This window comes from Podarcis filfolensis (genome assembly GCF_964270895.1).
Source record: "Podarcis filfolensis genome assembly, chromosome: 4".
Taxonomy (NCBI): Eukaryota; Metazoa; Chordata; class Lepidosauria; order Squamata; family Lacertidae; genus Podarcis; species Podarcis filfolensis.
Genome location: NC_139607.1, coordinates 40,961,270 through 40,988,147, shown reverse-complemented (window position 1 = coordinate 40,988,147; position 26,878 = coordinate 40,961,270). Strand labels below are relative to the sequence as shown.

The window sequence follows — 26,878 nt, the reverse complement described above, 5'->3', positions numbered from 1 at the left end:
GGTAAATACAACCATAACCATTTATCCAGTTGCAAAGAATGTGGACTAGTAAATATTTTGATGGAGAACCTAGGAGGGAGGCATGTCTTGAAGCGAACTGAAAATAATACAGAACATGAAGCAAATTGACAGACTGCATAATAGAAAATACAAAGTTGAGACACATAAAACAAAATAAATACAAATTATTCAAATGTTTGTGTTGTTTCTTAACACATAGTTATATTGGGTACTGGACACCATTGATCTATGTTCAAGTTTGAGAAACCTGTAATACTGAGAAACCCAATTATTTGTCATGCACATAGCATGTCGGTTTGTGTGTATATATTACATAATTTTTTCCCCTTCTAAAACTAAATTTACATTACAGAACCAATTTCCCACTGTTGCATAAACCCTCATCTCTGGTTTGTGTCTAGTGTGCAGTCTGGTGTGCTGTTATTGCTTTGCTACTGGATAGGAGCATTTAACACTTGGATAACTCGACAGTGCTGATTTTTGTCCATTAGGGACTCACTCAGTGGAGAAAATAATTTACCCTCAAGGCTCTGAGATATATTAAACTACCATCTTGTGGTTAAAAACCTTACAAAGATTTTTTTAAAGAGTTTGCTTTAATACCAACATGGTTTTCTTAAAATTGCAGGGTAGGAAGGAACCAAATGATAGTTGTGTTTGAAGCGACTGATGCAAGTCAGACAAGCCCCTACATATTCACAATCCAGATCGCAGTGTACCCCAGTGGGGGAGTTGATATAAACTACATAATGTCACTGCTTTGAAAATAGATCCAGATAATACAACCATGAGAATCAAGCTGTATTATCTAGGGATGACCCAAACAATAAGAGCAACAACCCAGGGTCTCTTGATATCCCTCCTGACAATTCAGCAAAAGTCTTCCATAGAGCCTGAAAATACCAACTGAATGCAAATCTCTGCAGTCTCTTGCTTTTAGTTGTGACATATCACTGGTTTCCATGCTAGGTTCTCTTGAGCACCCACATTATTTTGAGTATCTTAAGACCCCCTTTTCCTGCTGCAAGTGTGTCTCTCTGTGGGTCAGAATGTCAGAAACAGTGCTGGGAGTATATTGCACTAGAGTGCCATAAAATACCAGTGATAATTTCCATTTGCCTTTGTGGCCTAATACCCAAAACTATTACATGTGTTTAAGATTAAAATGGTTCATTTTTTTCCATTTTCTGGGCCATTTTGTCAACTTTAATACCAGTATTCTGTATGTTCTTTATGATTGCTTGTAAGCTAGCTTGGCGTAGAAGTTGCTTTGTAAGCAAAGTTATGTGTTTCCAAGGAATGAAGCTTTTTTTGGTGAAAGCCATGAAATGTTGGGACTGAAAAGTTGTTTGAGGGTGCTGTATAATAGTGCTGTGTGACTGAGTCAATTTCCAAGCAAAAGAAACACATGAAGCCAGCAAACATTATTTGGGAACCTCAGTTTGGTCTCTTCCTGAAATTGAGCCACAAAACCCCCTCACATTGGTTGTATTAATGAAGTTTGTAATTCCTGACCATCCACAGGACTGATGTTTGCAGAGCTGCTCCTTTTCTAGTCTTTGATCCATTCACACAACCTAATTTGCATGTTGAAATATAGGTGAAGTTAAACTTTTCATGATTCACTTTATGAGTGAAGGTTGAGTGGCAGAGCAGCCAAACTACTTTCCTCCCATTCGTTCATCCATTTCTGTTTTTAGTGTGTGTCTACCTTCTTCACAGAGTTGAAAAGTTCTGAAAGTCCACCTTGCCTGGCCACCACCTGCACTGTGCCAGCTTTTCTGCTTGTCTGTTTCCCAGGGATAAACCCATTAATTCTTCCTGCCATGGTATGTTATAAGCAGGGAGCAGGCATGCTATGGAAAGATATTGTGACTGCTCCTGGGAAAACTCGCACACTTGAAATCTAATCAAAGTACACCTGTTTCCAGAATGCCCCACCTAGCTCTAAAACTAAACACACAAGGGGCATTGTGATGTCACATGCCAATCTCAAAATGTCCTTTCTGAACAGGCTGTGTTTAGTTTCAGCTAGTTGAGATGTGATAATACAGAGCTTTCCAAAATCACTGCTGCTTACAGGTCAGTTTGCTCAAAATGGCTTATACAAATGAGGCAAGCCATGTACTTCAAGGTGGAGGTAGAAAGCTATTTGTCTTTTCTGTGGTTTATTGCGTGTTAATGTTGATTGTATAACTGTGTAAAAGAGAGATTTTTCAACTTGGCTCTTGGTTCTGTCATTTGCGTTTCTGAAATCTCCTGGGCATAATGTTTTCCCTCTCCACACTTCCTTGTCAAGTCCTATGGTTTTCCTTACTTTGAGTGATTGCTTATATTTGCTAGCAATCGCTTAGGCACAGGCAGTAAAATCCTAGAAACAAAGAGGCTCCAGAGATCTCTGCGCACCAGCTTGTGAATCCTCTTATACATCTTGCACATATAAACACCATATAACCACTTTTAGATAGCTAGCACACAAGGCCAGAAGAACTGGTAGTACAATGCAACAAGTAGGCAGCTCATTTGGGAGGAGACAAGTATGACAAACATGTCCCTGGGACAAGAGTTCAAGGCCCACTAGTGAGGCAATTTTCATCTGAGGAGGAAGATCTTCTTCTCAGGGAATGAAAGGGAAGAACTAGATTAAGCCATCAGGGAAACCTTTTACAGAAGCAAATGCTGGTAGCCATCTGTGTAGTGGACTTGGGTTGGAAAGGGACAAGACAGTGTTGAGCCCTGCCCAAGGACATGGTACAGTCAAAGCTAAATGCACATTTTTGGGAGATCACTGGTTGTGATCTCCCAATAGAAAAGGCTCAGTTTTGAGAATGTTTGCAGTGTCTGAGCCAATCGCCTGGTTCTCACGTGATTGAATATGCCTTTTGTATCACACAGCCTCTGCCACCCCATCACTCACATTCACATCACAATCAGAGTTCTTACCTTTGAAGGATCTCAAGTGGCCAGAGAGTGATGCTGCATTTGTATTACTGCAGGTGCCACACAATACCCATTTTGCTATCGTTTAGTGTGGCAGCACCAGCACTTTGGAACTCCCTGCCTATTGAGATCAAGTAAGCACCTTCACTGCACGGGCAACAACTGTTTGATGGATAAATGCGCATGGCACCAAACCTAGAAGTGACCTGAAACAACATTCAAGACCTCCCTTTCCGCTCTTGGAGTTTCCTGTGTGGGAGATGCTGCCACCTGCTACTGAGGAAGGAATAACTCATTGGTCAATACAACTTAGCCAATACTCAGTGTGTCTGTATTATCTAGTGAAAAGAGAGAGATTGCTGCAGCCATATTTGGAAGCACAGGTTCTCTGTTCCCTTGCATGCCTGTGTGTGATGCTTTGCCCTTGCATCCATAGTTGGCAGAGTAAAGTTCAAGATCCTGTTGGGTTTTGTGTCTGGATTCATGAGGCACAGTCTGTGAAGCCAAAGACAAGTGTTTGCAACTCCCCCCCCCCCCACTTCATGAGTTCTGAGGCCCAAGGAATTTGTGCAAGCAGAGAGAGCGAGAAAGAGAACCCCATGCTATGTGCGTTAATGTCTGAGCAATGGACACATGTAGCACTCTGTGTAGGATGGAAGGAAGTGAGGAGTTGTGTGACATGTGTTTTGGCTCTATAACAGAATTCAGTGGAAGTATTTCTAAATAACACCACACAGGAACAAAGGAAGTTGCCTCAGAACACAGCAGACTATTTCTCCATCTTTGCATATATAAAAGTTCCCATGCTGAACCCAGTGAAGTAAACTAGGTAGCAGATGATGATTGAGGCCACTGCCTGAAGACTCAGGAATGTGGCTGCAACCAGTTTAGTAGACTGCACTGGGTTTGATTTCCATTCCATAAATCTTGCCCAGACTATTCTGATTCATTGCAGTAGGTTTCCTGGGTCTCAGACAGACTTCTGCCATTCATCACCTGCTACCTGATCCTTTTAATGGCAGTTGCCAGCCAGAGATCAGACATGGGAACATAGAATTGTAGAATTGGAAATAACACTGTGGATCATCTAGTAGTCCAACCTGCTTCAATGCAGGAATATGCATATGGGGATTGAACCTTGGTATTATCAGCACCACGCTCTGACCAGCTGAGCAAGACACATGCTCCCCCACTGAGCTGTGATCCTTCCCCTGTCATGATCCCACTGTTGTTCATTTTTGGCCTCTCTGCTAGAGTTGCTTTGGACTATGCCAGGGAAATAGGCTAAGATTAGTCCGGTTTATTTTGTGTTCTGTTTTGACCTTCTGCCTGCTCTTCCTTCTACCTTTTATTTCTAATAGAATTCCTTAATATGATCGCTAAGTGTGTGCCAACCTCAGGATTCTAGAATCACCATGTAGCTAAACACTTGGAATTCATGGTAGTGTTGCAAGAGATCAGCATATTCTTCTGAGATCCAGGAGAGACTAGGGGAGTACGGACTGGAAAATGCAGGGTGCATTGATCTCAGAGTCCCTGGGTTTTAGGAAGTTAGCGGATCCAGGGAAATGAGCATGCTGCTTTTATCTTGCAGTAGGATAAGACACTGTCATGGTCTGGTTTGATGCTGGGGAATGATGGGAGGAACCAGCTGGGAAACCACCAAGAGAAGAAGGCTCAGAGCCCAGATAGTGATGGTGGGACAACAATGAGAAGAGGGAAGAGGATGTGTCTTAAGTTGAAGGGGTAACAGGGCTCAGTGAGTTGGAAGAGTCTGTGGCAGATAGAAGTTCAGAATCAGAGGCAGAAGCTAAGGCGGGCTAGTGAGAGGAGGGAAGTCAAGAGGCAGAGATGAGTTAGGCTGGTGAAGTCACAGGTGTCTCCCCCTCCTGTTATGACAAGCTTCCCTCCCCCTGACTCCGAGAAGCAGGAGAGGCATGAAACGGGTGGAGCAAAGACAGGCATAGTCTTGGATTGCTTGGAAAAAGCTTAAAGAGGAGGAGACATAGATAGCTGTTGGGAGGCAGGAACCTTTAGTCTGATTTCATTGATTAAGACCATGGCCTGCTATGGTCATTAGACATGAAACTCCGCCAAGTCTGTGAAGATAATGTTTTTGCTAATAAAGAGTTAAATTCAACTCTGAACTGTGTGCTATCTACTCAACACTGAGTAGACTCATTGAAATCAGTGGTTTTAAGTAATTTCCCCATTGACTGTACTCTTGAGTATGACTAATGTTTGGTGTTGCCTTATGTGAATTCCTGTAGTTGATCTTCTATATTCTTCTTTCTCCCTGTGGTCCAAGGAATTCACAGCATCAGCTAAAATATTTGAAGCATGTTGTAGTTTTGGTCATCTGTATTACACAGTGTCAGCTTTTATGGAATCTGCTTCATTCTTGAATGTCTGCTAAAAAGTCAGGGATCTGTGCCCATTGTAATCAGTGTGTGTCTGGCAGGGTGTCCTGTGGATTCTAAAGTGGTCAGTAGTCTTTCTCTAGCAACCAACAGACTAATTCTATGGCTATTTGCTCATATTTATTAACAGACCAATTCTCATAAATATGCCCTATTTTGTTCAACAGGGCCACTTCTTAGTGTTTTTAGGACAGAGCCCCACCCCTCCCACTCCGTTTTTAGTGCCCTTTGATTGGAAGAGAAAGTGGTGGCTGTCAGGTATGGTGTGTTTTGCATCCATTTGATCTGAGGACAAAATTTGGGAGCCCCAATCTTAGTAAGATTAAAGATGGAAAAATGTAAAGCATGCCCTTTTATTTTGGTGTTATTGCACTCAACTTGCAGGGTTGTAAGATTTCATTAGTAGATTAATCAACTAAAGATTTGATAGCAAATTAGTTTGATAGCCAATTAATCAGCGGGGATGAACATTAAGAGCAAGACTGCCTTCCTTCTTTCCAGCTTCCTTGCTCAACTTGGTGGGAAAAACTGAAAGATACTTAGATTTTCAAACTGAAACTGCTATGGCTTTCTTACAATAAAGCCCACTGACAACAAGCTACTGTGCTAAAAAGAATGCAGTTGCGTGTTCTAAATCAGCATCTTCAGCAATCTTGAAAGAATGGAATTTGAACTTCTTACCATTATATAGAGAAGTGTGTGGGTTTGACTCCGTCATTTGCCTGATTCAGCGTTCACATTAAGCCAAACTATGGCTCAGTGTGGGAAAGGAGATCAACAGTTGCTTCTTTCCTTCCTGGCCATTTTGCTGTGGCACGGTGCTGAGCTCAACCGTGGTTTGAATTAGAGTGTCATCTAAGCCTGAGCTTTTGATTTAGCTCTCCCAGACAAACCATGAACAGTAAACCATAGCACAAACCTTAGTTACAGGTCATAGTTAGTCTAGAGAGAACTATTCATGAGCCCAAGTTTGGACAATGAAGTAAGCCAAACTATGACTTGGGTCATCATGGGAATGGGAAACTCCCCACCAGAGTAGAATCATATATCAAATAGATGGAAAGCTCTTCAATCTGAGCAGGCTGAAAGCAAAGAGTAAGGTTACCATAACTTCCGTCATAGAGCTGATGACAACGTAGTGTGTGCACGCTCAGAGAATGGCCTCCAAACCATCCTAACTATCTTTGCAGAAGCTTATGAAAAGCTTGGCTTACATCACTCAACATCCAAAAAACCAAAGTGCTGCACCAACAAGTATAAAATAAGCCCTCTGCAGCGCCACAAATCCAACTCAGTGGTGTAACATTGGAAAATGTTGATCACTTCTCCTACCTAGGCAGTTATTTTCCCACAAGGACCAACATTGATGCCGAAATCCAGCATCGCCTGAGCTCTGCAAGTGCGGCTTTCTTCCTATTGAAATGCATAGTGTTTGAGGACCGGGACAATCTCAGGGAAACATAAATGCTTGTTTACAAAGCTATTGTACTACCAACCTTACTATATGCTTGTGAAACATGGACCACTTATAAACGCCATCTCCAGCTCCTTGAAAGATTCCATCAATGGTGTCTCTGAAAAAATTTACACGTCACTTAGGAAGACAGGCAAACTAATATCAGTGTACTGGAAGAAGCAAAGATCACCAGTGTTGAAGCAACGATTCTTCAACATCAACTTCGTTGGACTGGTCATGCTGTGTGGATGCCTGATGATTGTCTTCCAAAGCAACTACTCTATTCCAAACTTTAAAATGTAAAGCGTAATGTGGGTGGTCAACAAAAGAGGTTTAAAGACTGTCTCAAGGCAAATCTTAAAAAATGCAGTATAAACACTGACAACAGGGAAACACTGGCCTGCAAGCGCTCCAGTTGGAGAACAGCCTTTACCAAAGGTGTCATGGGCTTTGAAGACACTCGAACTCAGGACGCAAGGGAGAAACGTGCTAGGAGGAAGGCACGCTTGGCAAATCCACACCGTGATCAACTCCCACCCGGGAGCCAACATCCCCACTGTGGAAGGACGTGTGGATCCAGAATTGGCCTCCACAGTCACTTATGGACTCATTGTTAAAACCGTGTTTATGGAAGACAATCTTACTCGGCTACAAGTGATTGCCAAATAAGAAGAAGATTTAAAGAGGAAACTGAAAGTATTGCTTCCCTACTTGGACAAAGATCTATTCTACAGCTTTATTCTACAGCTGTACTCATTTTTCTTCCCTTATGGCTTGCTTAGTAGTGTAGGATTTCAGATTGTGGATTATTGAGTGCAAAATGCCCCCCCCCTTGTTTTTTATGGTTTGTATATGCCTGCACTTTTATTTGGAGTTCCTTTAAAATAGGAGGCTAAAGTAGGAATATATTAGAAAATTATTATAATTGAATCAGTGACACCTGACACAGATCTGAATAACTCTCTTTTTGTATTTATGGAGCACCTGAAATATACTATTCTGAAATCAAATTTGTTAAAAGCATTTCATCTTTTTTCAAAGCAGCAGATTTCTTCTGTTGTGTGTACACATCCCTTCCTCTTCCTTTTCCCTCCGGTATGTAAAGTTATTTTGGTAAATTATTCCTATTTCTCTTATGTACTTGTTCTCATGCAATTTTAATTGTCATTTTATGTAATAGCTTAGAGGACAATCCACAAAGCATTTCTCATGTCTAAATCAGCATTACTTTCAGTATGCCTTGTAATGGTGGATTATTTTCTTAGAGTGTAATCCTATACATGTCTACTCTGAAGTAAATCCCATTGAGTTCAGTGGGATTTACACCCAGTTAAGTGTTCATAGGGTTTCAGCCTCAGTAACTGTATTTGCATAACAATTTAGGTATGAAATAAAAATGCTTTAGGAAAATGGCCTGTTAAAATAGCCAGCCATAGTTTGAGGCTTTTGACAATTTTAAGCTGTTCTAATTAGCAATGAGGGTGGTGAAAAGCTTCTTTGGAATGGTAGGTTAATTTTAAAGACGTGCAACACTGCATCTTGCTAAATTATCTATGACAGAGCTTTAAAAGCCTGTATAGCCTTCTAAAAAGAGGTAATGGATGGGATACAGATTTTTCTAATCATGGAGAAGGCTAACATAAGGAGTGAAATATGTAACGTTTCAAAACAATTCCTGTTGTTAATTACTGTCTTTTCAGGCAAATTCCAGGAAATTTGTTGTGAAAGAGCGAGGGGGAAAGGGGCACAGGTCTTTCCTAACTCCATATTTATTCCAGTTTTAATTATTTACAAAATGTAAAGAAATGCTCATTAGCAAAGAATCATACTTGAATGTAATTAGCAGTTTGATATTAAAGTAGGTTTTGGCAGGGGGTGGCTTATCTGTGGCCCATCCACATGTTGCTGCACTGAAACTCCCATTGTGCCTTATTATAGGCCATGCAAGCTGGGGCTGATGAGAGCTGGGGTCTAAAAGCATCTGGAGAGTCACAGGTTATATTCCGCCTGCTGCATCATATGGCATTGTGAAATATTTGATTATCTCCCCTCACACTGGCTGCCTTGTTTGCAATTTAAATAGCACACAAATTGATTAATACATAGATTACGTTTAGTGTGGAAGCTTGCAACTCTTTGGAATTTTATAGCGCAGGATTGCTGCTTTAGAATGCAGTTGAACCAAAAGTGTTTACGCTGTATTTGAAGGAGCTATTTTACCCAGAAGGCTGTGCTAAAATGTGTTCCTTGCCTACTGCTTCCTACAGCTTTTGCCTCTCCTTTCCTAGCTTGTTGTCATCTTCCACATCTCTAAGACTGGATATGAGTCTAGCTGGAGGATGGGCTACAACTGGAGTGAATTGGGCAAATGAAACGTTTGGCACCGTTTACTGCTTTCTGCTTCTCTGCTTGAAATAGCTGCCCTGTCCCGCTGCTTTACAGCTTCTGGGCGCAATCCATATTCTTAAAATAGAGTTGTTCTGGTGCTCTTTTGATGGCTGTGCTTAGTACATATTGACACGGAACACAGAAGACCTCTATTGAGTCAGGCCAAATGCCCATCTAGTTTGGTCTGCTGTTCTCAGAGTGGCCAACTGGGTGTCTTGGTGAAGCCTACAAGCTGTACCAGACCTGCAGCAGTGCTCTTCTCACCTGTAATGGCTGCTTACTCAGACGGGGGTGGGGGTGGCTGTTGCAGCCTGTTGCAGAGAACTCCTACCCCTCAGGGAGCAGTTTGGCCGCTGGGGATTGGCGGGCTTTCATGCCAGCTGCCTGGTTTGAATTCTGACTGGGCTGAGTGGACAAGGTTTTGTCCAGTTTGTTCTCCTTCACAGTCTAGGCCTTGCTCCTTGGGGAGAGGTCGCTGCAAGTGGGTCCACAGTTCTTAGCAACTGGTATTCAGAGCCATAGCGCCTCAATGAGAGTGGATGTGGAACATAGCCTATTTTGCTTATAGCCGCTGATAACCTCATCCTTCGTGAATTTGTCTACAGTGGTACCTCAGGTTACAGACACTTCAGGTTACAGACTCCACTAACCCAGAAGTATTACCTCGGGTTAAGAACTTTGCTTCAGGATGAGAACAGAAATTGTGTAGCAGCAGTGCGGCGGCAGCGGGAGGCCCCATTAGCTAAAGTGGTGCATCAGGTCAAGAACAGTTTCAGGTTAAGAACGGACTTCCAGAATGAATTAAGTTCTTAACCTGAGGTTTCACTGTAATTCTATTTTAAAGCTATACAAATTTGGGAACATCGGTATATCTTGAAGTGAATTCCACAGTTTAACTATCCCCTGTGCAGATACGCACTTTCTTTAGTCTGTCCTGAATCTTGAGTCGAAAAACTTTTCTCTGTCTGCACCATGCATTTTTTTTATACACCTATCATGTCCCCCCACCCCCTAGGTATTTTCTAAGCAAAAAAGCCCTAAATAGGGTTACCTTTCTTCATGAGACACAGTGGCGTAGCGTGGGTTGTCAGCACCCGGGGCAAGGCAAGTAATTTGCGCCCCCTAACCCGTGGATTTGCCCTAACCCCAGATGTTGCGCCCGGTGCAGCCGGCCCCCCCTGCACCCCCCACGCTACGCCACTGGTGAGACAAGTTGCTTGATCATTTTGCTGCTGACTTTCAGTACATGGCTGCCTGACTGTTGGCTAGCTCCATGGATTATGTAGCTGTATCAAGTGTTGAGAAAGCTATGTTGGTTGCTTGTTTGCTCCTGGGTCCAATTCAAGATGATGGTGTTAACTTTTAAGGTTTTTAAATTATTTGGTTCTGGGGTGACTCATAGGATGCCTTGAAAATCCATCCCCATGTGATAATCAGATGCAGCCTGCTGGCATCTGAGCTTGGAGGAGGCCCCTTTGTGTTGTGTATTTTCTTCTCTTCAGGATGCCTTCAGAGCCAGATTTTCAACACTTGTTGCTTTGGAAAGCAGGCGAAACCATTTCACTAAGGCTTTGGGGACCTTGTCCGTGGGCAGTGATTAGTTAACGCTGAATGCTGCCAGTTAATTTTATTACTGTATCTAACATGGTTGAATGATTTGTTTGATTGGATTTTTGATGTTTTAACTGCGTTCATGTGTTTTATTGTTATGACAAAGTTATTAGTCACCTTGGTTGCTCTTTATGAGTTGAAAAGGTAGCATGATAATGGAAACATAAACTGTAATATGTAAAGCCATACAGGAAAGAGATAGATTTTGATGTATGGTAGCTGTTTCTTCATTATGATTATGCTCATTATTTCATAAGGCACATGCTTTCCATTCATAAAGTACAAGGTTCATTCTCCAGCATCTCAAGGCACTCTTTTCTGAAACCCCAGAAAGCTGCTGTTAGTCAGTGTAGACCAGGGGTAGGCAACCTAAGGCCCGGAGGCCGGATGCGGCCCAATCGCCTTCTCAATCCGGCCCGCAGAAGGTCCGGGAATCAGCGTGTTTTTACATGAGTAGAGTGTTTGCTTTTATTTAAAATGCATCTCTGGGTTATTTGTGGGGCATAGGAATTCGTTCATTTCCCCCCAAAAAATATAATCCGGCCCACCACATGGTCTGAGGTGTGGTGGACTGGCCCATGGGTGAAAAATGTTGCTGACCCCTGGTGTAGACTGTAGTGAGCTAACTGTAATGGTAAAGGTAAAGGGACCCCTGACCATTAGGTCCAGTCGTGGCCGACTCTGGGGTTGCAGCACTCATCTCGCTTTACTGGCCGAGGGAGCCGGCGTACAGCTTCTGGGTCATGTGGCCAGCATGACTAAGCCGCTTCTGGTGAACCAGAGCAGCGCACGGAAACGCCATTTACCTTCCCGCCGGAGCGGTACCTATTTATCTACTTGCACTTGACGTGCTTTCGAACTGCTAGGTTGGCAGGAGCAGGGACCGAGCAAGGGGAGCTCACCCCGTTGCGGGGATTTGAACTGCTGACCTTCTGATCGGCAAGTCCTAGGCTCTGTGGTTTAGACCACAGCGCCACCCGCATCCCTGAGCTAACTGTACCAATGGTCTAACTCGGCATAAGGCAGCTTCCTATATCATTCTATTAACACCTGTAGTTGGGTACTATAGATTCACCCATAAAGCTTTCCTTAGTAAACAACAACAACAATGCTGATAGATGTGGACATCTGATGCTGAGTGGTCATTTGGGAAGTCTAGGATGTTTTGCAGGCAAGGAAGCCTGTGTGTGTGAAGAGCCCTGCTCTGCTGCTTACCACATTTTGACTATCTCAGTCACCTCATATAGTTAAGTTTAAAAGAAAAGACCAATCCACCATCCCCAAAAGAAATTTCTTCTATGTTCTCTCCCTCACCCTTATGAAAAAGGCAGGAAAACAATGCCTGAAACAGAATAATTGAAAATGGGCCAGGATTTGGCACAGCACTCGCTTAAACTAACTATGGTTAATATTAATCAGTTTCTGATGGCATAGCAAACTTTGGTTAACTATAAAAGGGGAAACAAAAGTCTCTAAACTATTCTTTCTGTGCAGCCATTAAGTTGCACACAATCGGTGCCTTTGACAAAGGTATCTTACTGTCTCTAAATATCAGTCTAAAATCTTTGTTCCAGGCTTCTTGACAGTGGATTCATTATGGTTACAGCAGCATTGGTAATACAGTGGTGCCCCGCAAGACGAATGCCTCGCAAGACGGAAAACTCGCTAGACGAAAGAATTTTCCGTTTTGGAGGTGCTTCGCAAAACGAATTTCCGAATGTCTTGCGAGTTCCTGCAGGGTTTTTCCCCTCCCCCCCTTTTTCTAAGCCGCTTATCCGATAAGCCGCTAAAAGCCGCTAAAAGCTGCTAAAAGCCGCTAATAGCGCTAATCCGCTAATCCGTCAATGGGCTTGCTCCGCTAGACGAAGAGACTCGCAGAACGGATTCTTTTCCTCTTGTGAGGCACCACTGTAATTGATTTTAATGCCACCTTACGGGTGTTTTCTTTGCTGTTCCGATTTCACTGTTATAGAATGTCCTTAACAACCGATTGTGTTGGCATGGGAACAAACTTTCACCTTGTGATCAAAAATCACGTGTACTGCTTTGGTACAGATTACTTTGGAGGGAATACCTAAGGAGATGTTCACTATGTCATATTCACAATAGTCCCAGGGAACTCAGTGGACTTAAGACTAAATCAAAGCGTTGCTTTCAAAGGCGCTTCAAGTATGCCTTTATCGAACACAATCCTATGACCTACAGGAGTCACTGAATGATTTGCGTTTGACTTTAATTGGAGCTCTGAGACTTTTAACATTTGTCACAGCCCTTTTATTAATGTGGAAATACTGCAAATATGTACAGACTAAGGATTATACTGTTGGAATTCTGTATGTCTGTGCAGATTTGAGGTAGCAGTGAGAGTGACTTACTTTAATAAGATGAAATGCAAACTTAATAAGATGAAATGACCTATAGTGTCCAGGAGTGTTTATCCTCCTGGATGCTTGATATATAACTCTCTGTTTCTAAACAACTGCCAATAACATGATAATTGGTTATTCTGGGTCTATCAAGAGCAAACTCGTTTAAGATACGTTGTTGTTGTTGTTGTTGTTGTTGTTGTTGTTGTTGATAATCTTATTTATTAATTGCTTCCTGTGAAGCATCCTGAAGCGATGTACAATATCATGGCGTTTATAAAACAAAGCCCTTGGGTATATTAAAAAAAATAAATTACAAATACAAAATCAATTTAAAACGGCAACAGCTAATAATAATAATAATAATAATAATAATAATAATAATAATACCCCACCCATCTGGCTGGGCTGCTCCAGTCAGCTGAATTCAAATTCAAGACAGATACCAATTGGGACAAGGATTTTAGAAAGCTTGTTGAAAGATGAGCATATTTAGCAGATGCTGAACAGACAGTAGAGAAGGTGTCTGTCTGATAGGTAATGGGAGGATGTTCTAAAGGTTAGGTGGCATCACACTCAAAGCCCAAGTCTGACATAGTGTGGAATGGCCCCCCTGATATTTGCAGGATGCCCTCTCCTTCAGAACGGAGTGATTGGTTGGGTATGTAGGAGATTATCTTTTAGGTATTCTGGCCATATCTGTCAACCGTCCCTTATTTGGCAGGAAACTCCCTTATCCCAGCGCCATGTCCCGCTGCTGTCCCTTATTGATGATGTCCCTTAAATTTCCCGGGTTTCAAAGGAAGCAGCTCCTCTCCCTCCCTTCCTCCCTGCCGGCCAGGGAGGAGGGAGGCTCCAACTGTGTTGCTTGGCTGCCCGGCCCGCCCCCCTCCAGCCTCCTCTCACCAGCCTCGGCCCCTGGGAACCCCTTCCTGCCGGAACTGGCGGGAGCCTCGGGCCCTTTCGCCATCATCCTCCTTGTGGCCGCCAAACTGAGTGTCTCTGCCTGGGGCCTCCCCTCTGCCTTTCACCACCGCTCCTGGTAGGCCGTACTGCGACTGTGCCGTCGAAGGACCCAGATGAGATGGGCAGCCTGACACGGCCTATGAATTGCTGAGGAGCCTTGAGAGGAGAGCGAGGGCAACCATAGAGAAAGCAGTTCAGAGAGGGGAGGTGGAGGCAGAGGCGCGGGCAGGTGTTCTAAGGGCTAACCATAGAGGGGGAAAGCGGAGGAAGGACCGGTCGCAAGCACTTCTCCCATAGATTTGTAGTGGTAGACTAGCATAGATGGTCTGATCTGCGGGTTTACTTTGGGCGCTATTTCCCCCCCCCCTTCCTCCCACCCTGCCTGATGGAACTGAGAGCTGCAGATAGAGCATGAGAGAAAAGATACAGAACTGCAGCAGCATCTTCGTAGCTTGGACTTCGTTTTGCGCGAAAAGTGGTTGCTGCTTGTAGTTATTTAATTGCAGTGTTTCATTAGCTGGTGTCTTGAGCAGCAACCTCTGGAAACGAAGGGCTAAAAACCGGCGCTGCTCTCCAAAATTATCTGGTCCCTTTTAACTTTGTATTTCAGCTGGTTGACTAAAATCCCTTATTTTGGCTGCTGATCCCTTATTTTCAAGGCTGCTGGTCCCTTATTTTGAAATCTGTAAGTTGACAGCTATGATTCTGGTCCCAAGCTGCATAGGGCTTTGTACACCAGTACCAGCACGTTGACAGTAGTCTCATTGCTATTTAGCACCCTATGAAATGCTTTCAAGAATCAGTGGTCCCCTTCTCATGTTTGGGGGAAATAGATTGCTGCAATATATAGGCGTGGCCATCTAATTTTTTATCCTCTTAATAACTGCATTGGTCAACGTTACCCTGACTGTCTCAGCTGCTTGTTTCCCTGACAACCCCAGCACTCACTTACGGCACAGGCAGAAATAATATGCATTGAAAGCTGATGCTTGCTGGTATTTCTTTACTTGCTCCTTTCAACCTCTTAAGTTGTAAATATGCTGAAGGAATGTGTCCTGGGGATGTTTCTACTCTGAAAGAGTCTGGGATTTCTAAATGCAGCTGTTTGGGATTCTGACAGCCTGGCTGCTTCAACAGGATAGTACTACTGGGATGGTTATTTACTAAGATGTTTGTATCAATGGTGACAACAACTAAGAATTGCACCTGTGGGGAAAATGCCACTCCAAACAGCATACAAACAATACTCCAAATCTCATTCTGGAACATGGAAGTGTTTTCATTACCTCTTAAATTGACTACCCATGGTCTGATGTTGAAAAACATAGAATACGCCACCACTGGGCGTTTGGTCTTTCCATTTTGTGTTAGAAAAAATATATTAACAGAGGTATATAAAGAAAGAAACGAGTGACAGGAAAACCAGTTCCATGCAAGGCAAAATGTGATTGCAGTATGGTCTAAGCCAGGCATGGCCAAACTTGGCCCTCTAGCTGTTTTGGGACTACAACTCCCATCATCCCTAGCTAGCAGGACCAGTGGTCAGGGATGAAGCGAATTGTAGTTTCAAAACATCCGGAGGGCTGAGTTTGTATGCATATATAAATTGTATGCATGCTATTAATGATAGCTGATTACACCCATGATTTTTTTAATGAGATCTCTATCTCTCTCTGATATATATAGTTGATCATTACATTTAGTTTTGGTTCCGAATTTATTTTTCAAGCTGTTCGCTCATTAAATGCTGCTGGTGAAATTGCTGCACATTTTAAAATTGTGGTTCATTAAATCTGCAGAGCTACAAAAATATATTTGCTGAGCTTTCTTAAATTGTGTTTTTGGGCGTTTTTGTTTAAATTCTGTAACATATGGCTATGTTTTTCCCTTTCCAGTGGAGGCGATAGTGGAGTTTGACTACAAGGCTCAGCATGATGATGAGCTGACAATCACTGTCGGTGACATAATCACCAATATCAGGAAAGAGGATGGAGGTTGGTGGGAAGGACAGCTTAAAGGCAGAAGAGGTTTGTTCCCTGACAACTTTGTAAGAGTGAGTACAAAGTGAAAACTGTTACTGTTCTTGTGTTGCTGGCTTGTGTTCTCTTCTTTCAATGCAGGTTTGCTATCTTGGTGATGTGTATGCGTGTATCTCCAAAATACTTTTGACGTTTATACAAGACCAGTTGTCATAAAAGACCATTCAAAGGGTCATAGTAGATGTTAAAGGCAGATGGGAACGACATTCCTACCGTCGATTTCCACTGGCTGGTCCCCATTCTCACCCCAGAATTGCACACCTCCAGCTATTTTTGAAGAAACAATAAGCCCCTTGAGTGTGTTTGTGTGGGATTTTGAGCAGAAAAAAATGTCTGTAGGAAAGGGGCTAAGCACCCAGTAGCAGCCTCCCCAGGCTGTTTCTATTTCCACCCCTTAAGGGTAAGGAGGTTATATGCATCTGTACATAACAACTAATTTGGCTCTTACCCATGGTGAAATATGTTCAGTCCAACCAAAATGAAAGTAAGGGCAGCTGGGGAAACACTTGAATAATTGAAAGGGGAAAGGCCTGCTTGGGATGGGGTTATGCTGTTCCTAAAATATCTTGTTTACAGCTTGGAGGTACTTGTCATACCCAGCTTTATTCCTGAATTTTCAGGTGACAGCTATGATCCAGTTTCAGTGGTGTGCCAGGTGCCTGAGAGCTAGAAACCTGACCACTCTCTTTCATGACAACCTTTATGTTGGAGTGTTGCAATGCACTTTTTCTGGGTTTGTCTGTGAAGATGGTTTGGAAGCTGCATTGGTAAAAGATACCACCGTGTGACTTAGCTTGGAAAGCTTAGAATTTAAGTCTGAATGGTCATGGTATACTGGTATTGAAAAATTACATTGGTCACCACTGTGTTTTCTGGACCCAGTTCAGTCCTAGGCTCCGGATACCTCTGTAAGGTATAAAATTATTCAGAGAGACCCGGTTCTTAAAGGTAAAGGGACCCCTGACCATTAGGTCCAGTCGTAGCCAACTCTGGGGTTGCAGTGCTCATCTCACTTTATCAGCCGAGGGAGCCGGCGTACAGCTTCCGGGTCATGTGGCCAGCATGGCTAAGCTGCTTCTAGCGAACCAGAGCAGCGCACAGAAACGCCGTTTACCTTCCCGCCGGAGTGGTACTTATTTATCTACTTGCACTTTGATGTGCTTTCGAACTGCTGGGTTGGCAGGAGCAGGGACTGAGCAACGGGAGCTCACCCCATTGTGGGGATTCGAACCGCCACCCTTCTGATCAGCAAGTCCTAGGCTCTGTGGTTTAACCCACAGCGCCACCCGGGTCTTAGTTACAACTTATTCCGAGGCCAGATTTGTTTCTTCAAGAAGCAGGACTCTAGAAGCTGCATCAGGGCTTTCAAATGCCTTTTCATCAGCTGCCTGTTTAGCTCCCTCTTGTTTTGCTTATTTGTGAAACATCACCTTACCCCGCTTTTCAGCTTGTTTTCAGGGAATTAATTTACATAGATTGTGCTTTAATTTTAATCCTGTTTTAATTACCATGTTGTGCACTGCTCTCTAAGTATTCATTGAAAAGCAATACAGAGATTCTGTAAACCGAATAAATACAGAACGATGCTGCATCATGACTGTTTTCACTGGTTTTAACATTGTGTTTCTTATATTGCAAGATGACTTGCAAACAAATAGTGTTAGATCAGTGTTGAAAGCAGAAATGGCATCTAAATGGGCTTGGAAGGTTTGCAGTAAATCTGAGAAGACCAAGCAAATTGGCCCAGTTCATTAATAAGTGCAAGTACTTTTGTTGCCTTAGAAATGGCACAGGCATCTAGCCTGTCTGAAGCCATTTGTACTTGCTGTGTTCTTTCTACTCATTTTCTCCACTGATAACTACAATAAGAAACAGGATAGGAGGCAGAGAGGCTGGCTATTTTAACTTGAATCTGAATGTGGGTTACTATTTGTTAGCAATGCAGTTTGAAATTCTAGGAAAGGAGTAACTTAGTATTTGGAGACATGTGCATAACCTGATGACTGACAGCTTAAAGTGTAGACAAAGTCCATTGAATTGCATTTTATTGAGGTCATGTGAAAGTACTTTGGTGGCTCATGCAGAAATGCAAGCCACTGCTTGATATGTGTACCTGATCGAAGAATAGCTGCATCGGAAATGGAGAGTGCTGTGTAGATAAACAATTTTGGGAACACTTAAGTGGAACTGCTGTTTATAAATTCAGTAAATATTTTTTTTTCTTAAAAAGTAACATGCAGCAGTTAGTATGTGAGTTCTTTGCAATCATGTTTGCAATATGTGAACCTGAACAGCTTTGGAGTAACTGGTAGCATATTAAATGTTTCCTGTGTATGCTAGCACCGAAGTCATGCTGCCTTTTATTCTTCCAAATACTGCTACGAAATGCTTTATATGGAGGATTGAAAGTATATCTGAAATTCTGGAATGTGTTCTGTGAGAATCCCACTAGAAAAGCATCCCACTAATGTTCCGGGTACTTTTGACTATAACTTCCATGACCACAGTGCTGGCTGGACCTGATGAGTATTCTACTGCAAAACACAACAAAAGGCATTGGGTTGGTGAGGGCTGCCTTAAAGACTGGGGAGGGGCATGGATTTCTGGAGGGCTGCAGCAAATGGTAAATACTTCAAGAACTTTATAGAAGCAAGAGATCAGCATAGTCTCCGTGATGATTTTGCAAGGCACTTTGAGGACAACATTGCCTGCCTCCATGCGGACTTGAGTGCTTCCACTGATACAGTGTTGAAGTATATGATGCACTATGCTGTCCTTTGTGGGACGCATTTCCTTTGTTGATGCCTGGGATATGAAGAAGATGCCTGCCGCTGTGCAGCCTACTATATGTTTTCTTGGCCCATGACCATCCTGGCTGCTTCATGCATAGCTGTCCCTTTTTTTGCATACCTTCCCTTTTTTTGCGGGAAATTCCCTTATTCCAGCGCTGTTTCCTGCTGCTTCCCGCTGCTATCCTAGATTGTTAGATATCCCGTAGACTGTCCCCAGGACAGGTGAGGCTGCGGATCCCTTTTTTTCGAGGCTGCTGATCTCTTATTTTCAAATCTGAAAGTTGACAGCTATGGCTTCATGGTGTGGTGATCACTTTGTTGTGTGATGTGTGTTCCCTGCTGCCTTGATTGTCCTGGATCTCTGTGGCTTGTGAAATTGTTGCATTTTTGTTTTCTGTTGTGTGGGGAAATTTTATTGAAAGTTGCATTGTTGTTGTTTTTATTTAAACTGGCTTAGAGATTTTTTTTTAATTTTAAGGTGGCAGTAATCTTTTAGCAAATAAATATATAAGAATTCCACATAGCTAGAAACCTTTTCATTTACCAAACTGAAGATTGAGCTTTGTTGTGTGCTGGCATATTTAAAAAGGAAGAGTAATGGAAACAGCACAGATACATGTATGCACATAATACTAAATTCTAATCTAGCTCTGAGTGACTGAAAACAGATGTAGGCTATTTAATTTTCCAACTTTCTCTTTTAGGATTTACATGCTTGTTGTTAAGATGGTGTAGTGGTGCTGGGGGATTAACGTTGGGGGGGACGACACTACTAAGTTAGCCATAATTCAGCTGCATAGCAATGATTGTACAGGAAGATACTGAATTATGCTATTGAAAATGGTCTCTTTTGGATGCTCTGCTCTGTAGATAACCGTCTTGTGAACTAACACTAAGGAAATAGTAGCTTCTGCATTTTATTCTTAAGTCTTTAGTTTGAATATTGACAAGCCAAAAAGTGAAAATGTGGTAAAGAAGAAGGCTCAGAATTGAGTGGTCAGGCCTACATTTCTAAAATATCCTTGAGAGAATTTCCAGTAGACAAAAGAGGAAGAAGTAAGCTTTTGAAATGTACATGGGGAGAGAATTAAGTTTATCAGATAGTTGCCCTTTAATAAGCTTGTGCTGAATAAGCAAATAAAAGTTTTGTAATATTTTGTACATGTTGGGGTACGGTAGTTTGTTTTTGTTACAAAGATAGATAGATAGATAGATGATAGAAGAAGTTGCACTCCTCATTCAAGTGTTTTTTTCCTCTAACAGTTGTATTTGACTATGCAGCTGCAGAGATGGGAAGATTTCACTGATAGTATATGCGGAGAAATATAAAGCAGGAAACTGAGGTGACAAACCAGTACTTGTTGATTTTAATTTGCGTTTGCATATGTATCTGATACGATCGTGGATAGCTGGTAAAATGTATGCTCCATCAGTGACCTTATTTCTCTCTGAATGTTTTCTCACCTTCAAACAGCCTGCAGAGTTAGGGTGACAGCCTCACCAGATGCACCTTCTGAGCTACCAAATGAATGTGCTGCAGGATCTCAGCTGCTTCCGCTGGTTGATGCACAATACTGGCAACATTTTTGCAGATGTGGCTGCAGGTGGTTAGTGTGCTGTGAATCATGGCATTAGTACCAATAATCATGTCAGTTTCTTGGCAGTAGTGGAAAAATGTCTAAATAAACCATTGAACTTCCATTTAAACCCACTGCATAAGTTAGCAAAACTGAAAGGTATTTAGTTAGGTTTCCTTGCCAGCAGACTAAATGAGTGGAGCTGAGCAGCTGCATCTCTTTTGGTCAAGAAAGCAAGAGAGACCTCTTTTCCCATAAAGCTTTTCTGTTGTGTACAGTGATACACACGCCAAAATTACCAGAGGGATTCATGAAATGCACATAGAATTAAAGACTTTAATTGTAGGTGGTCCTTTCTAATTGCATAGTTATTACCACACACAAATATAGAGCTTCTTAACAGTGGGTTGGCTGACACTTGCCATTTCATCCTGTTTGATACCAGTGTAGCAAACCTGTTATTGTAAAGCATAGTATTCACTCTTTTTCTCAACAAATGCACACCTTGAGAGTTGGTGCCTTGTCCTTTTGCAAGTTAATATCAGTAATGGCTCTTCTCTGAGGTTGTCTATAATTGGAAAGAAAGTGCAAGCATCCAGATTTCTCCACAGTTCATAGAATCATAGAGTTGGAAGAGACCACAAGGGCCATCGAGTCCAACCCCCTGCCAAGCAGGAAACACCATCAGAGCACTCCTGACATATGGTTGTCAAGCCTCTGCTTAAAGACCTCCAAAGAAGGAGACTCCACCACACTCCTTGGCAGCAAATTCCACTGTCGAACAGCTCTTACTGTTCTTCCTAATGTTTAGGTGGAATCTTCTTTCTTGTAGTTTGGATCCATTGCTCCGTGTCCGCTTCTCTGGAGCAGCAGAAAACAACCTTTCTCCCTCCTCTATGTGACATCCTTTTATATATTTGAACATGGCTATCATATCACCCCTTAACCTCCTCTTCTCCAGGCTAAACATGCCCAGCTCCCTTAGCCGTTCCTCATAAGGCATCATTTCCAGGCCTTTGACCATTTTGGTTGCCCTCCTCTGGACACGTTCCAGTTTGTCAGTGTCCTTCTTGAACTGTGGTGCCCAGAACTGGACACAGTACTCCAGGTGAGGTCTGACCAGAGCAGAATACAGTGGCACTATTACTTCCCTTGATCTAGATGCTATACTCCTATTGATGCAGCCCAGAATTGCATTGGCTTTTTTAGCTGCCGCGTCACACTGTTGGCTCATGTCAAGTTTGTGGTCAACCAAGACTCCTAGATCCTTTTCACATGTACTGCTCTCAAGCCAGGTGTCACCCATCTTGTATTTGTGCCTCTCATTTTTTTTGCCCAAGTGCAATACTTTACATTTCTCCCTGTTAAAATTCATCTTGTTTGTTTTGGCCCAGTTCTCTAATCTGTCAAGGTCGTTTTGAAGTGTGATCCTGTCCTCTGGGGTGTTAGCCACCCCTCCCAGTTTGGTGTCATCTGCAGTTGGGTGGGTAGCATAAAAAGTAAAAACTGTCATCAGTTGGGTGGGTAGCATAAAAAGTAAATTGCCAGAGATTAAACATCAGTTAGCTATTGTGACTAAGGCAGGGTAAAATATTGGTTTCTGCTGTAGGTGAAATAAGTTGCATCTCTTCCCTTTATGACTAATTTGAAAGGTCTCTGAAGTGTGTTCAGCTATCAGTTGTTGTAAACAAAAATCTGCCCCTTTCCCCCTTATGGGGTATCCAAGAGCCCATATAGAGTCTTTACGTAGGTTCCCTATTGATAGGAGAAAATAACAGAGGCCAACCAGAGAATACTGAGAAGCAAAGCAGCTAGTAAGCCTGATCTTTATTGATCTGTTGCAACAGGGCCCTCACTCACCACACGCAGGAGGGAGGAGGAACCCAGAACAAAGGTGTGCCTGCCCTTATATAGACATTTTAAATTTCCTGCCCTGGAGCTCAAGACCACCCCTCCATACATCATACATACATCACAGAAGGGGTGTAACCTAAGACCACCCCCCAGATGCATCACAGAAAAGGCGGTCTACAGCAGAAATCTTGAGTGCACTGTTTATCTCATCTGACAGGTTACCTGTTTAATGGTCACTTGATTGGATACCCTGGGGAGCCTGGCCAGTCTTTGGTAATGATAAATACTTAGTTCCTGAGCCAGGTCACAGGCTCACACCCTTTTCATATCTTAAATGTGCCCTTAAGACAGGATTTGTGAAGGAAAAGACAATGGGGAGGCTTTTCCATTTTCCTTTGATCTTGCATAGAAAACATTTGGTCGGTTTAGGAATCAAAAATGGTTTCAGGTCGGTCTTCCTGTGCTGATCTATGTACCTGCTTGGTTGGTACACTTATGAACGTTTAACATATATCTAAGACCTCAAAATTCCTATCACACAGTAATGTTTGGCTTTTTGGAATTTGGAAATTACAATGTGAGATCTCGATCCAAGAAGCTGCTCTTAAAAAGGGTATAGTGAAGCCTGGTGGGCTGGAAGACAGACTGAGAAGACACTTAAATGTAATATGCCTGAAAGTATAAAATAAATCTAACATTCTTTCAGGGTAATGCACTGCAGGTGTTGTCCTCACTTTTATTTACACCTACACAGTCATAAAAACTAATAGCTCCGTAGTCTTCAAATGCAATTGCTTGGGAGTAAACTCTATTGAACACACTGGAACTTCTTTCTGAGTGTTCCACTGTTGGTGAGTTATATTAAGTGGGCTGGATGCTGATGAAAGTTCTGAATGTTACACTATGATTAGGAAGAGAAAATGTTTCTGATTATTGCCCTTAAATCCTCTTATGGTTTGCATTATTCTTTCCACAGGAGTGTGTGTGTATATATATCTATATCTATAACTATATATCTATATAATGTTTATATATAAACATTTTTCTTTCTTTGATGTGATGTCAATGTGTATAAATAGGAAACGGAAGAGAGTGAATGTAAAGCAGATAAGTGGTCAATATTGTTTACATGGTATAGAAAGAAGCATTTAAATTTTGCTGAATTTCAGCTTAAGCCCTAATGGAATAAAAAAATCAGCTTTGTCATTGTCTAAAGATTGATTGAATGGCAATGCAACAATGTATTGATAATAACTTGGGACTGACAATAAATACTTTATTTCCCTTAGCTTAAATGCACTTAAATATTATTTAGTCTGTTTCAGTAATGCCATTAGATAAAAATTTTAGAATCTGGTTGGAAGCTCAGTTTGGTTTTTTATGTTTTGATTCTGTTTTTTTGGACGCACAATTTACATATGCAGTTCTCTTGGGATTTGGGAGATGTGGGAAAAGGAAGGGCAGATACTTCCCTTTTGATCCATTCTATTCTTGGCTTTCTCCATTGAGGCAAAATATGCATTTCCTTGGGGCTTGTTGGTTTTATCTTTGCCTTTGGTTGGAATGCTGCCGGAATGCATTTTGCAATGCATTTCAAAAAGAAAGGAAAAGAATTTGTTGCTTTCTTTATTTTAGACCTGCCCTACCCCGAAGGGCCAACATTTATCTACAAAGTGACTACAACCACACATCACCTCCACAAAGCAGGGTTCAGCTTCCCCAGGGCAAAGCACATTTATTTCTTTATTTAGGACATTGTCTAGATTTTATTCAGTGAGTTCCTCTTTAGGCTGCTGCTTCTACAAGTAAAGAGGTGCCAGTTTCTGCCTGTGGTTCTGCTCAGGTATGCAGCAAGTTCTTTGCTACAGAGAGAATTCCGACCTGTTATGAAATAGTTGTATAGACTAGCTGCACATGTGGCATGTCTCAGAAAACTGTATGAAAATTTATCTGCACAGATGAGCCAAGTATGTTGTCACACAGGAAGTGTAGTTTCAGGACTGAGTCAGATTGTTCAGCAGTAGTGCTGAAAAACATTTGGACAGTGTGGTCGTAATTTAGCTCAGCTATATGTAGTTTGTACTTTGGGAAGCAATATGTCTGCTCTGTTTACAGAAATCAATGTAGTCTTGGTAGCTAAAACAGTTTTTGTGCTTGTATAAGATATCCCTGATAAAAGAACAGGCTGAGGAAGTGATGACACTCGAGATCTCTTGTGATGCAGAGGCCATGCTTAGGCAGTTGTCTATCACAAACCATGGTTTGTGAGGTTGCAGATGAGGGCCCTGACTGTGTGCTTTTACTTCCTTCTCTATTTCATCTGCCAACTTTGCCAATGCCATGTAAACCAAAGAGGGCTGGGATTACATGTGAGTCATGTTTTCAGCTTGTCTGACAAGCAGAAGAGACATCAGTTGCAAACGTGAATGCTTAAGAGGATCATATCTGAAGAACAGGGGTATCTTCAGCCCAGTAAATGAGAAACGTTTATGCCACTCCGGAAAAAGTTGTAGTTGTCTCAGTTTCAAAAAAGAATATGCAACAATAACAGTGGTGCTAGCCCATACAACGTGTGGAAATATACTTTAATCATCTGATTAATTTACAAACTGGGTAGTGCTTGGGAATATCATTACATTTGCTGGTTGTAGTTTTAATCCCAGAATATTATTCTGCCCATCAATAGTTCAAATAACTTGCATTAAAAGGGACAGTAATCATAATGTTTTCCCATAAAAGTTATTTCATTCATTACTGTTTTAATTGATGTTGGTGGTTATTATGTATAAGATTAATTCCAAAATTGTTTCTCCCCCCCCCCCCATGCTTATTCATTCACTAGACATCAGGGATGGGGTGGAAAACTCAACACACCTCAGATTGGAAAATCAGTTTTGCTTTCACACCCCTACATGCAAAGCAAGGTCACATTTTTATTTGAGCTCTGGAATATTTTAATACTACCAAGTATCTGGTGCATCATTACATAAAGATGTCCACACTGTAGTCATGTGACAAATTGTGCCAGATTTGAGCACACGTTGAAGATGAATTAAATGCAGGTGTTCTAAATTTGGGTAAAGGTAAACTAAATAAATAAATAAATAACGATTTTATCTAAATGGCAGCGATCTCTTGTGTTTGAATTGTTTTTTGTTTTTAAGTAATACACTCCACTGTATCCACTGAGGACATCACTGCATAGGAGTTGCTTTTTATTAATGAAAGAAAGGCCCAGATGAATGAAAATGCTGCGACCTTTAGTGTTTGAAGCATCTAACTGTGACTGTGGGCTTACAGCCATCTTGTCATCACACTCTGCTCTTTAAATCTGCAGCTGCATTGTAGCACTGCACTAATTGCTCATAAGAGAATGAAGAGCCTCTTTTATAGAGATTGTCATTGGTCATTGAGAGCCCAGCTGGTACCCTCCTTCTCGTTTATAAAAGACAGCTATGTGCTCCATAGCTCTTTCAGTCTTCTACATTGACTAGTGCCTGGCATTTCTAGTATAATCTTACTATTCCAAAAGTTTCTGGAATACTCCTTTCTGTGTGATTTAGGGTCTCCCCCCCTTTTCTGAGAATGTTCTTTTTTTTGGTGGCAGATCAACAATCCAGCTATCAGAATGTCATGTGTCAAACACCAACAGGTACCTGGCTCTTTTTTTGTTGTCACCTAACAGGAAAAACAAAGCCTGCCAGCTTCTTAATAGTTGCTTGCTTAATGGTTGTCTTGTAATGCTAGCTCTGTTTTCTCTTTTGTTTTGTCTGAACCTTTCATTTTAATTTCTTCAATGATTTCTCAAGCGCTTTATTGGAAAAGGCACACCTTGTGGTAGTGGAGCCCTGAATGAGCACCCCTCAGTATAAACTATGTGCATACAGTTTATATTTTACACTCTCTAATGCTAATGATTATTAACTTTTATAAGACCCTTTCTGCTGTAACAAAGGCCTCAACTAGTTTCCATAGGAACAAGGTCATAATTGAAAGAAAAACATTTGATTGAAAGAACCCGAATGATAGACATAAAAATTATAATCCTTGCAGAGCTTTAGATGCCTCTTTAGAATGATTAGAATAATTTGGCTGCCAAGTTGATCAAATTCAAAAGACTAAGCTTCTCCTTTTGTCATTTATGTAAAGCTGTGCAAATAGAACTTCTTCTTCTTTTACTGAATGAGGCCTTTCTAAGTTGGGGTGTCTGCTCTATTTCTTTTCCCAATTGGAGTAAGTCATCCTTTTTTTCTCTGGGACCAAAACCTTACTAATGTGTATTGGTTTGAAAGGAATGTTATAATGTGGCCCCATTAAAGCAATTCATTTGTGCTATGTTATCCAACCAGCAGCTCTCTCGTTTAATCTTGGGTATGTTTAAATATTTACAACCCCAAATCTCTCAGATAATTCTCTTTAACAATAATGTCAGAAGTATATACTCCCCA

The 26,878-nt window shown here is 41.8% G+C and overlaps 1 protein-coding gene across 8 annotated transcripts in view; it reads left to right on the top strand.

Moving 5' to 3' along the window:
• The window catches only part of SH3KBP1 (SH3 domain containing kinase binding protein 1), a 147,278-nt gene that overhangs the window by 12,464 nt on the left and 107,936 nt on the right, over window positions 1–26,878 (top strand). For 2 of the 8 annotated variants that reach the window (XM_083612321.1, XM_083612319.1), the window contains exons 1-2: window positions 9,191–9,212; window positions 16,064–16,221. The exons of 2 other annotated variants lie outside the window; for them this stretch is intronic. In XM_083612321.1, coding sequence (XP_083468447.1) covers window positions 9,206–9,212; window positions 16,064–16,221 — 165 coding nt within the window. In that variant the 5' untranslated portion in view covers window positions 9,191–9,205. Of the gene's footprint in view, window positions 1–9,190; window positions 9,213–16,063; window positions 16,222–26,878 lie in introns of those variants that run through there. 4 more of the 8 variants (XM_083612322.1, XM_083612320.1, XM_083612323.1 and 1 more) reach the window with 2 other exon arrangements.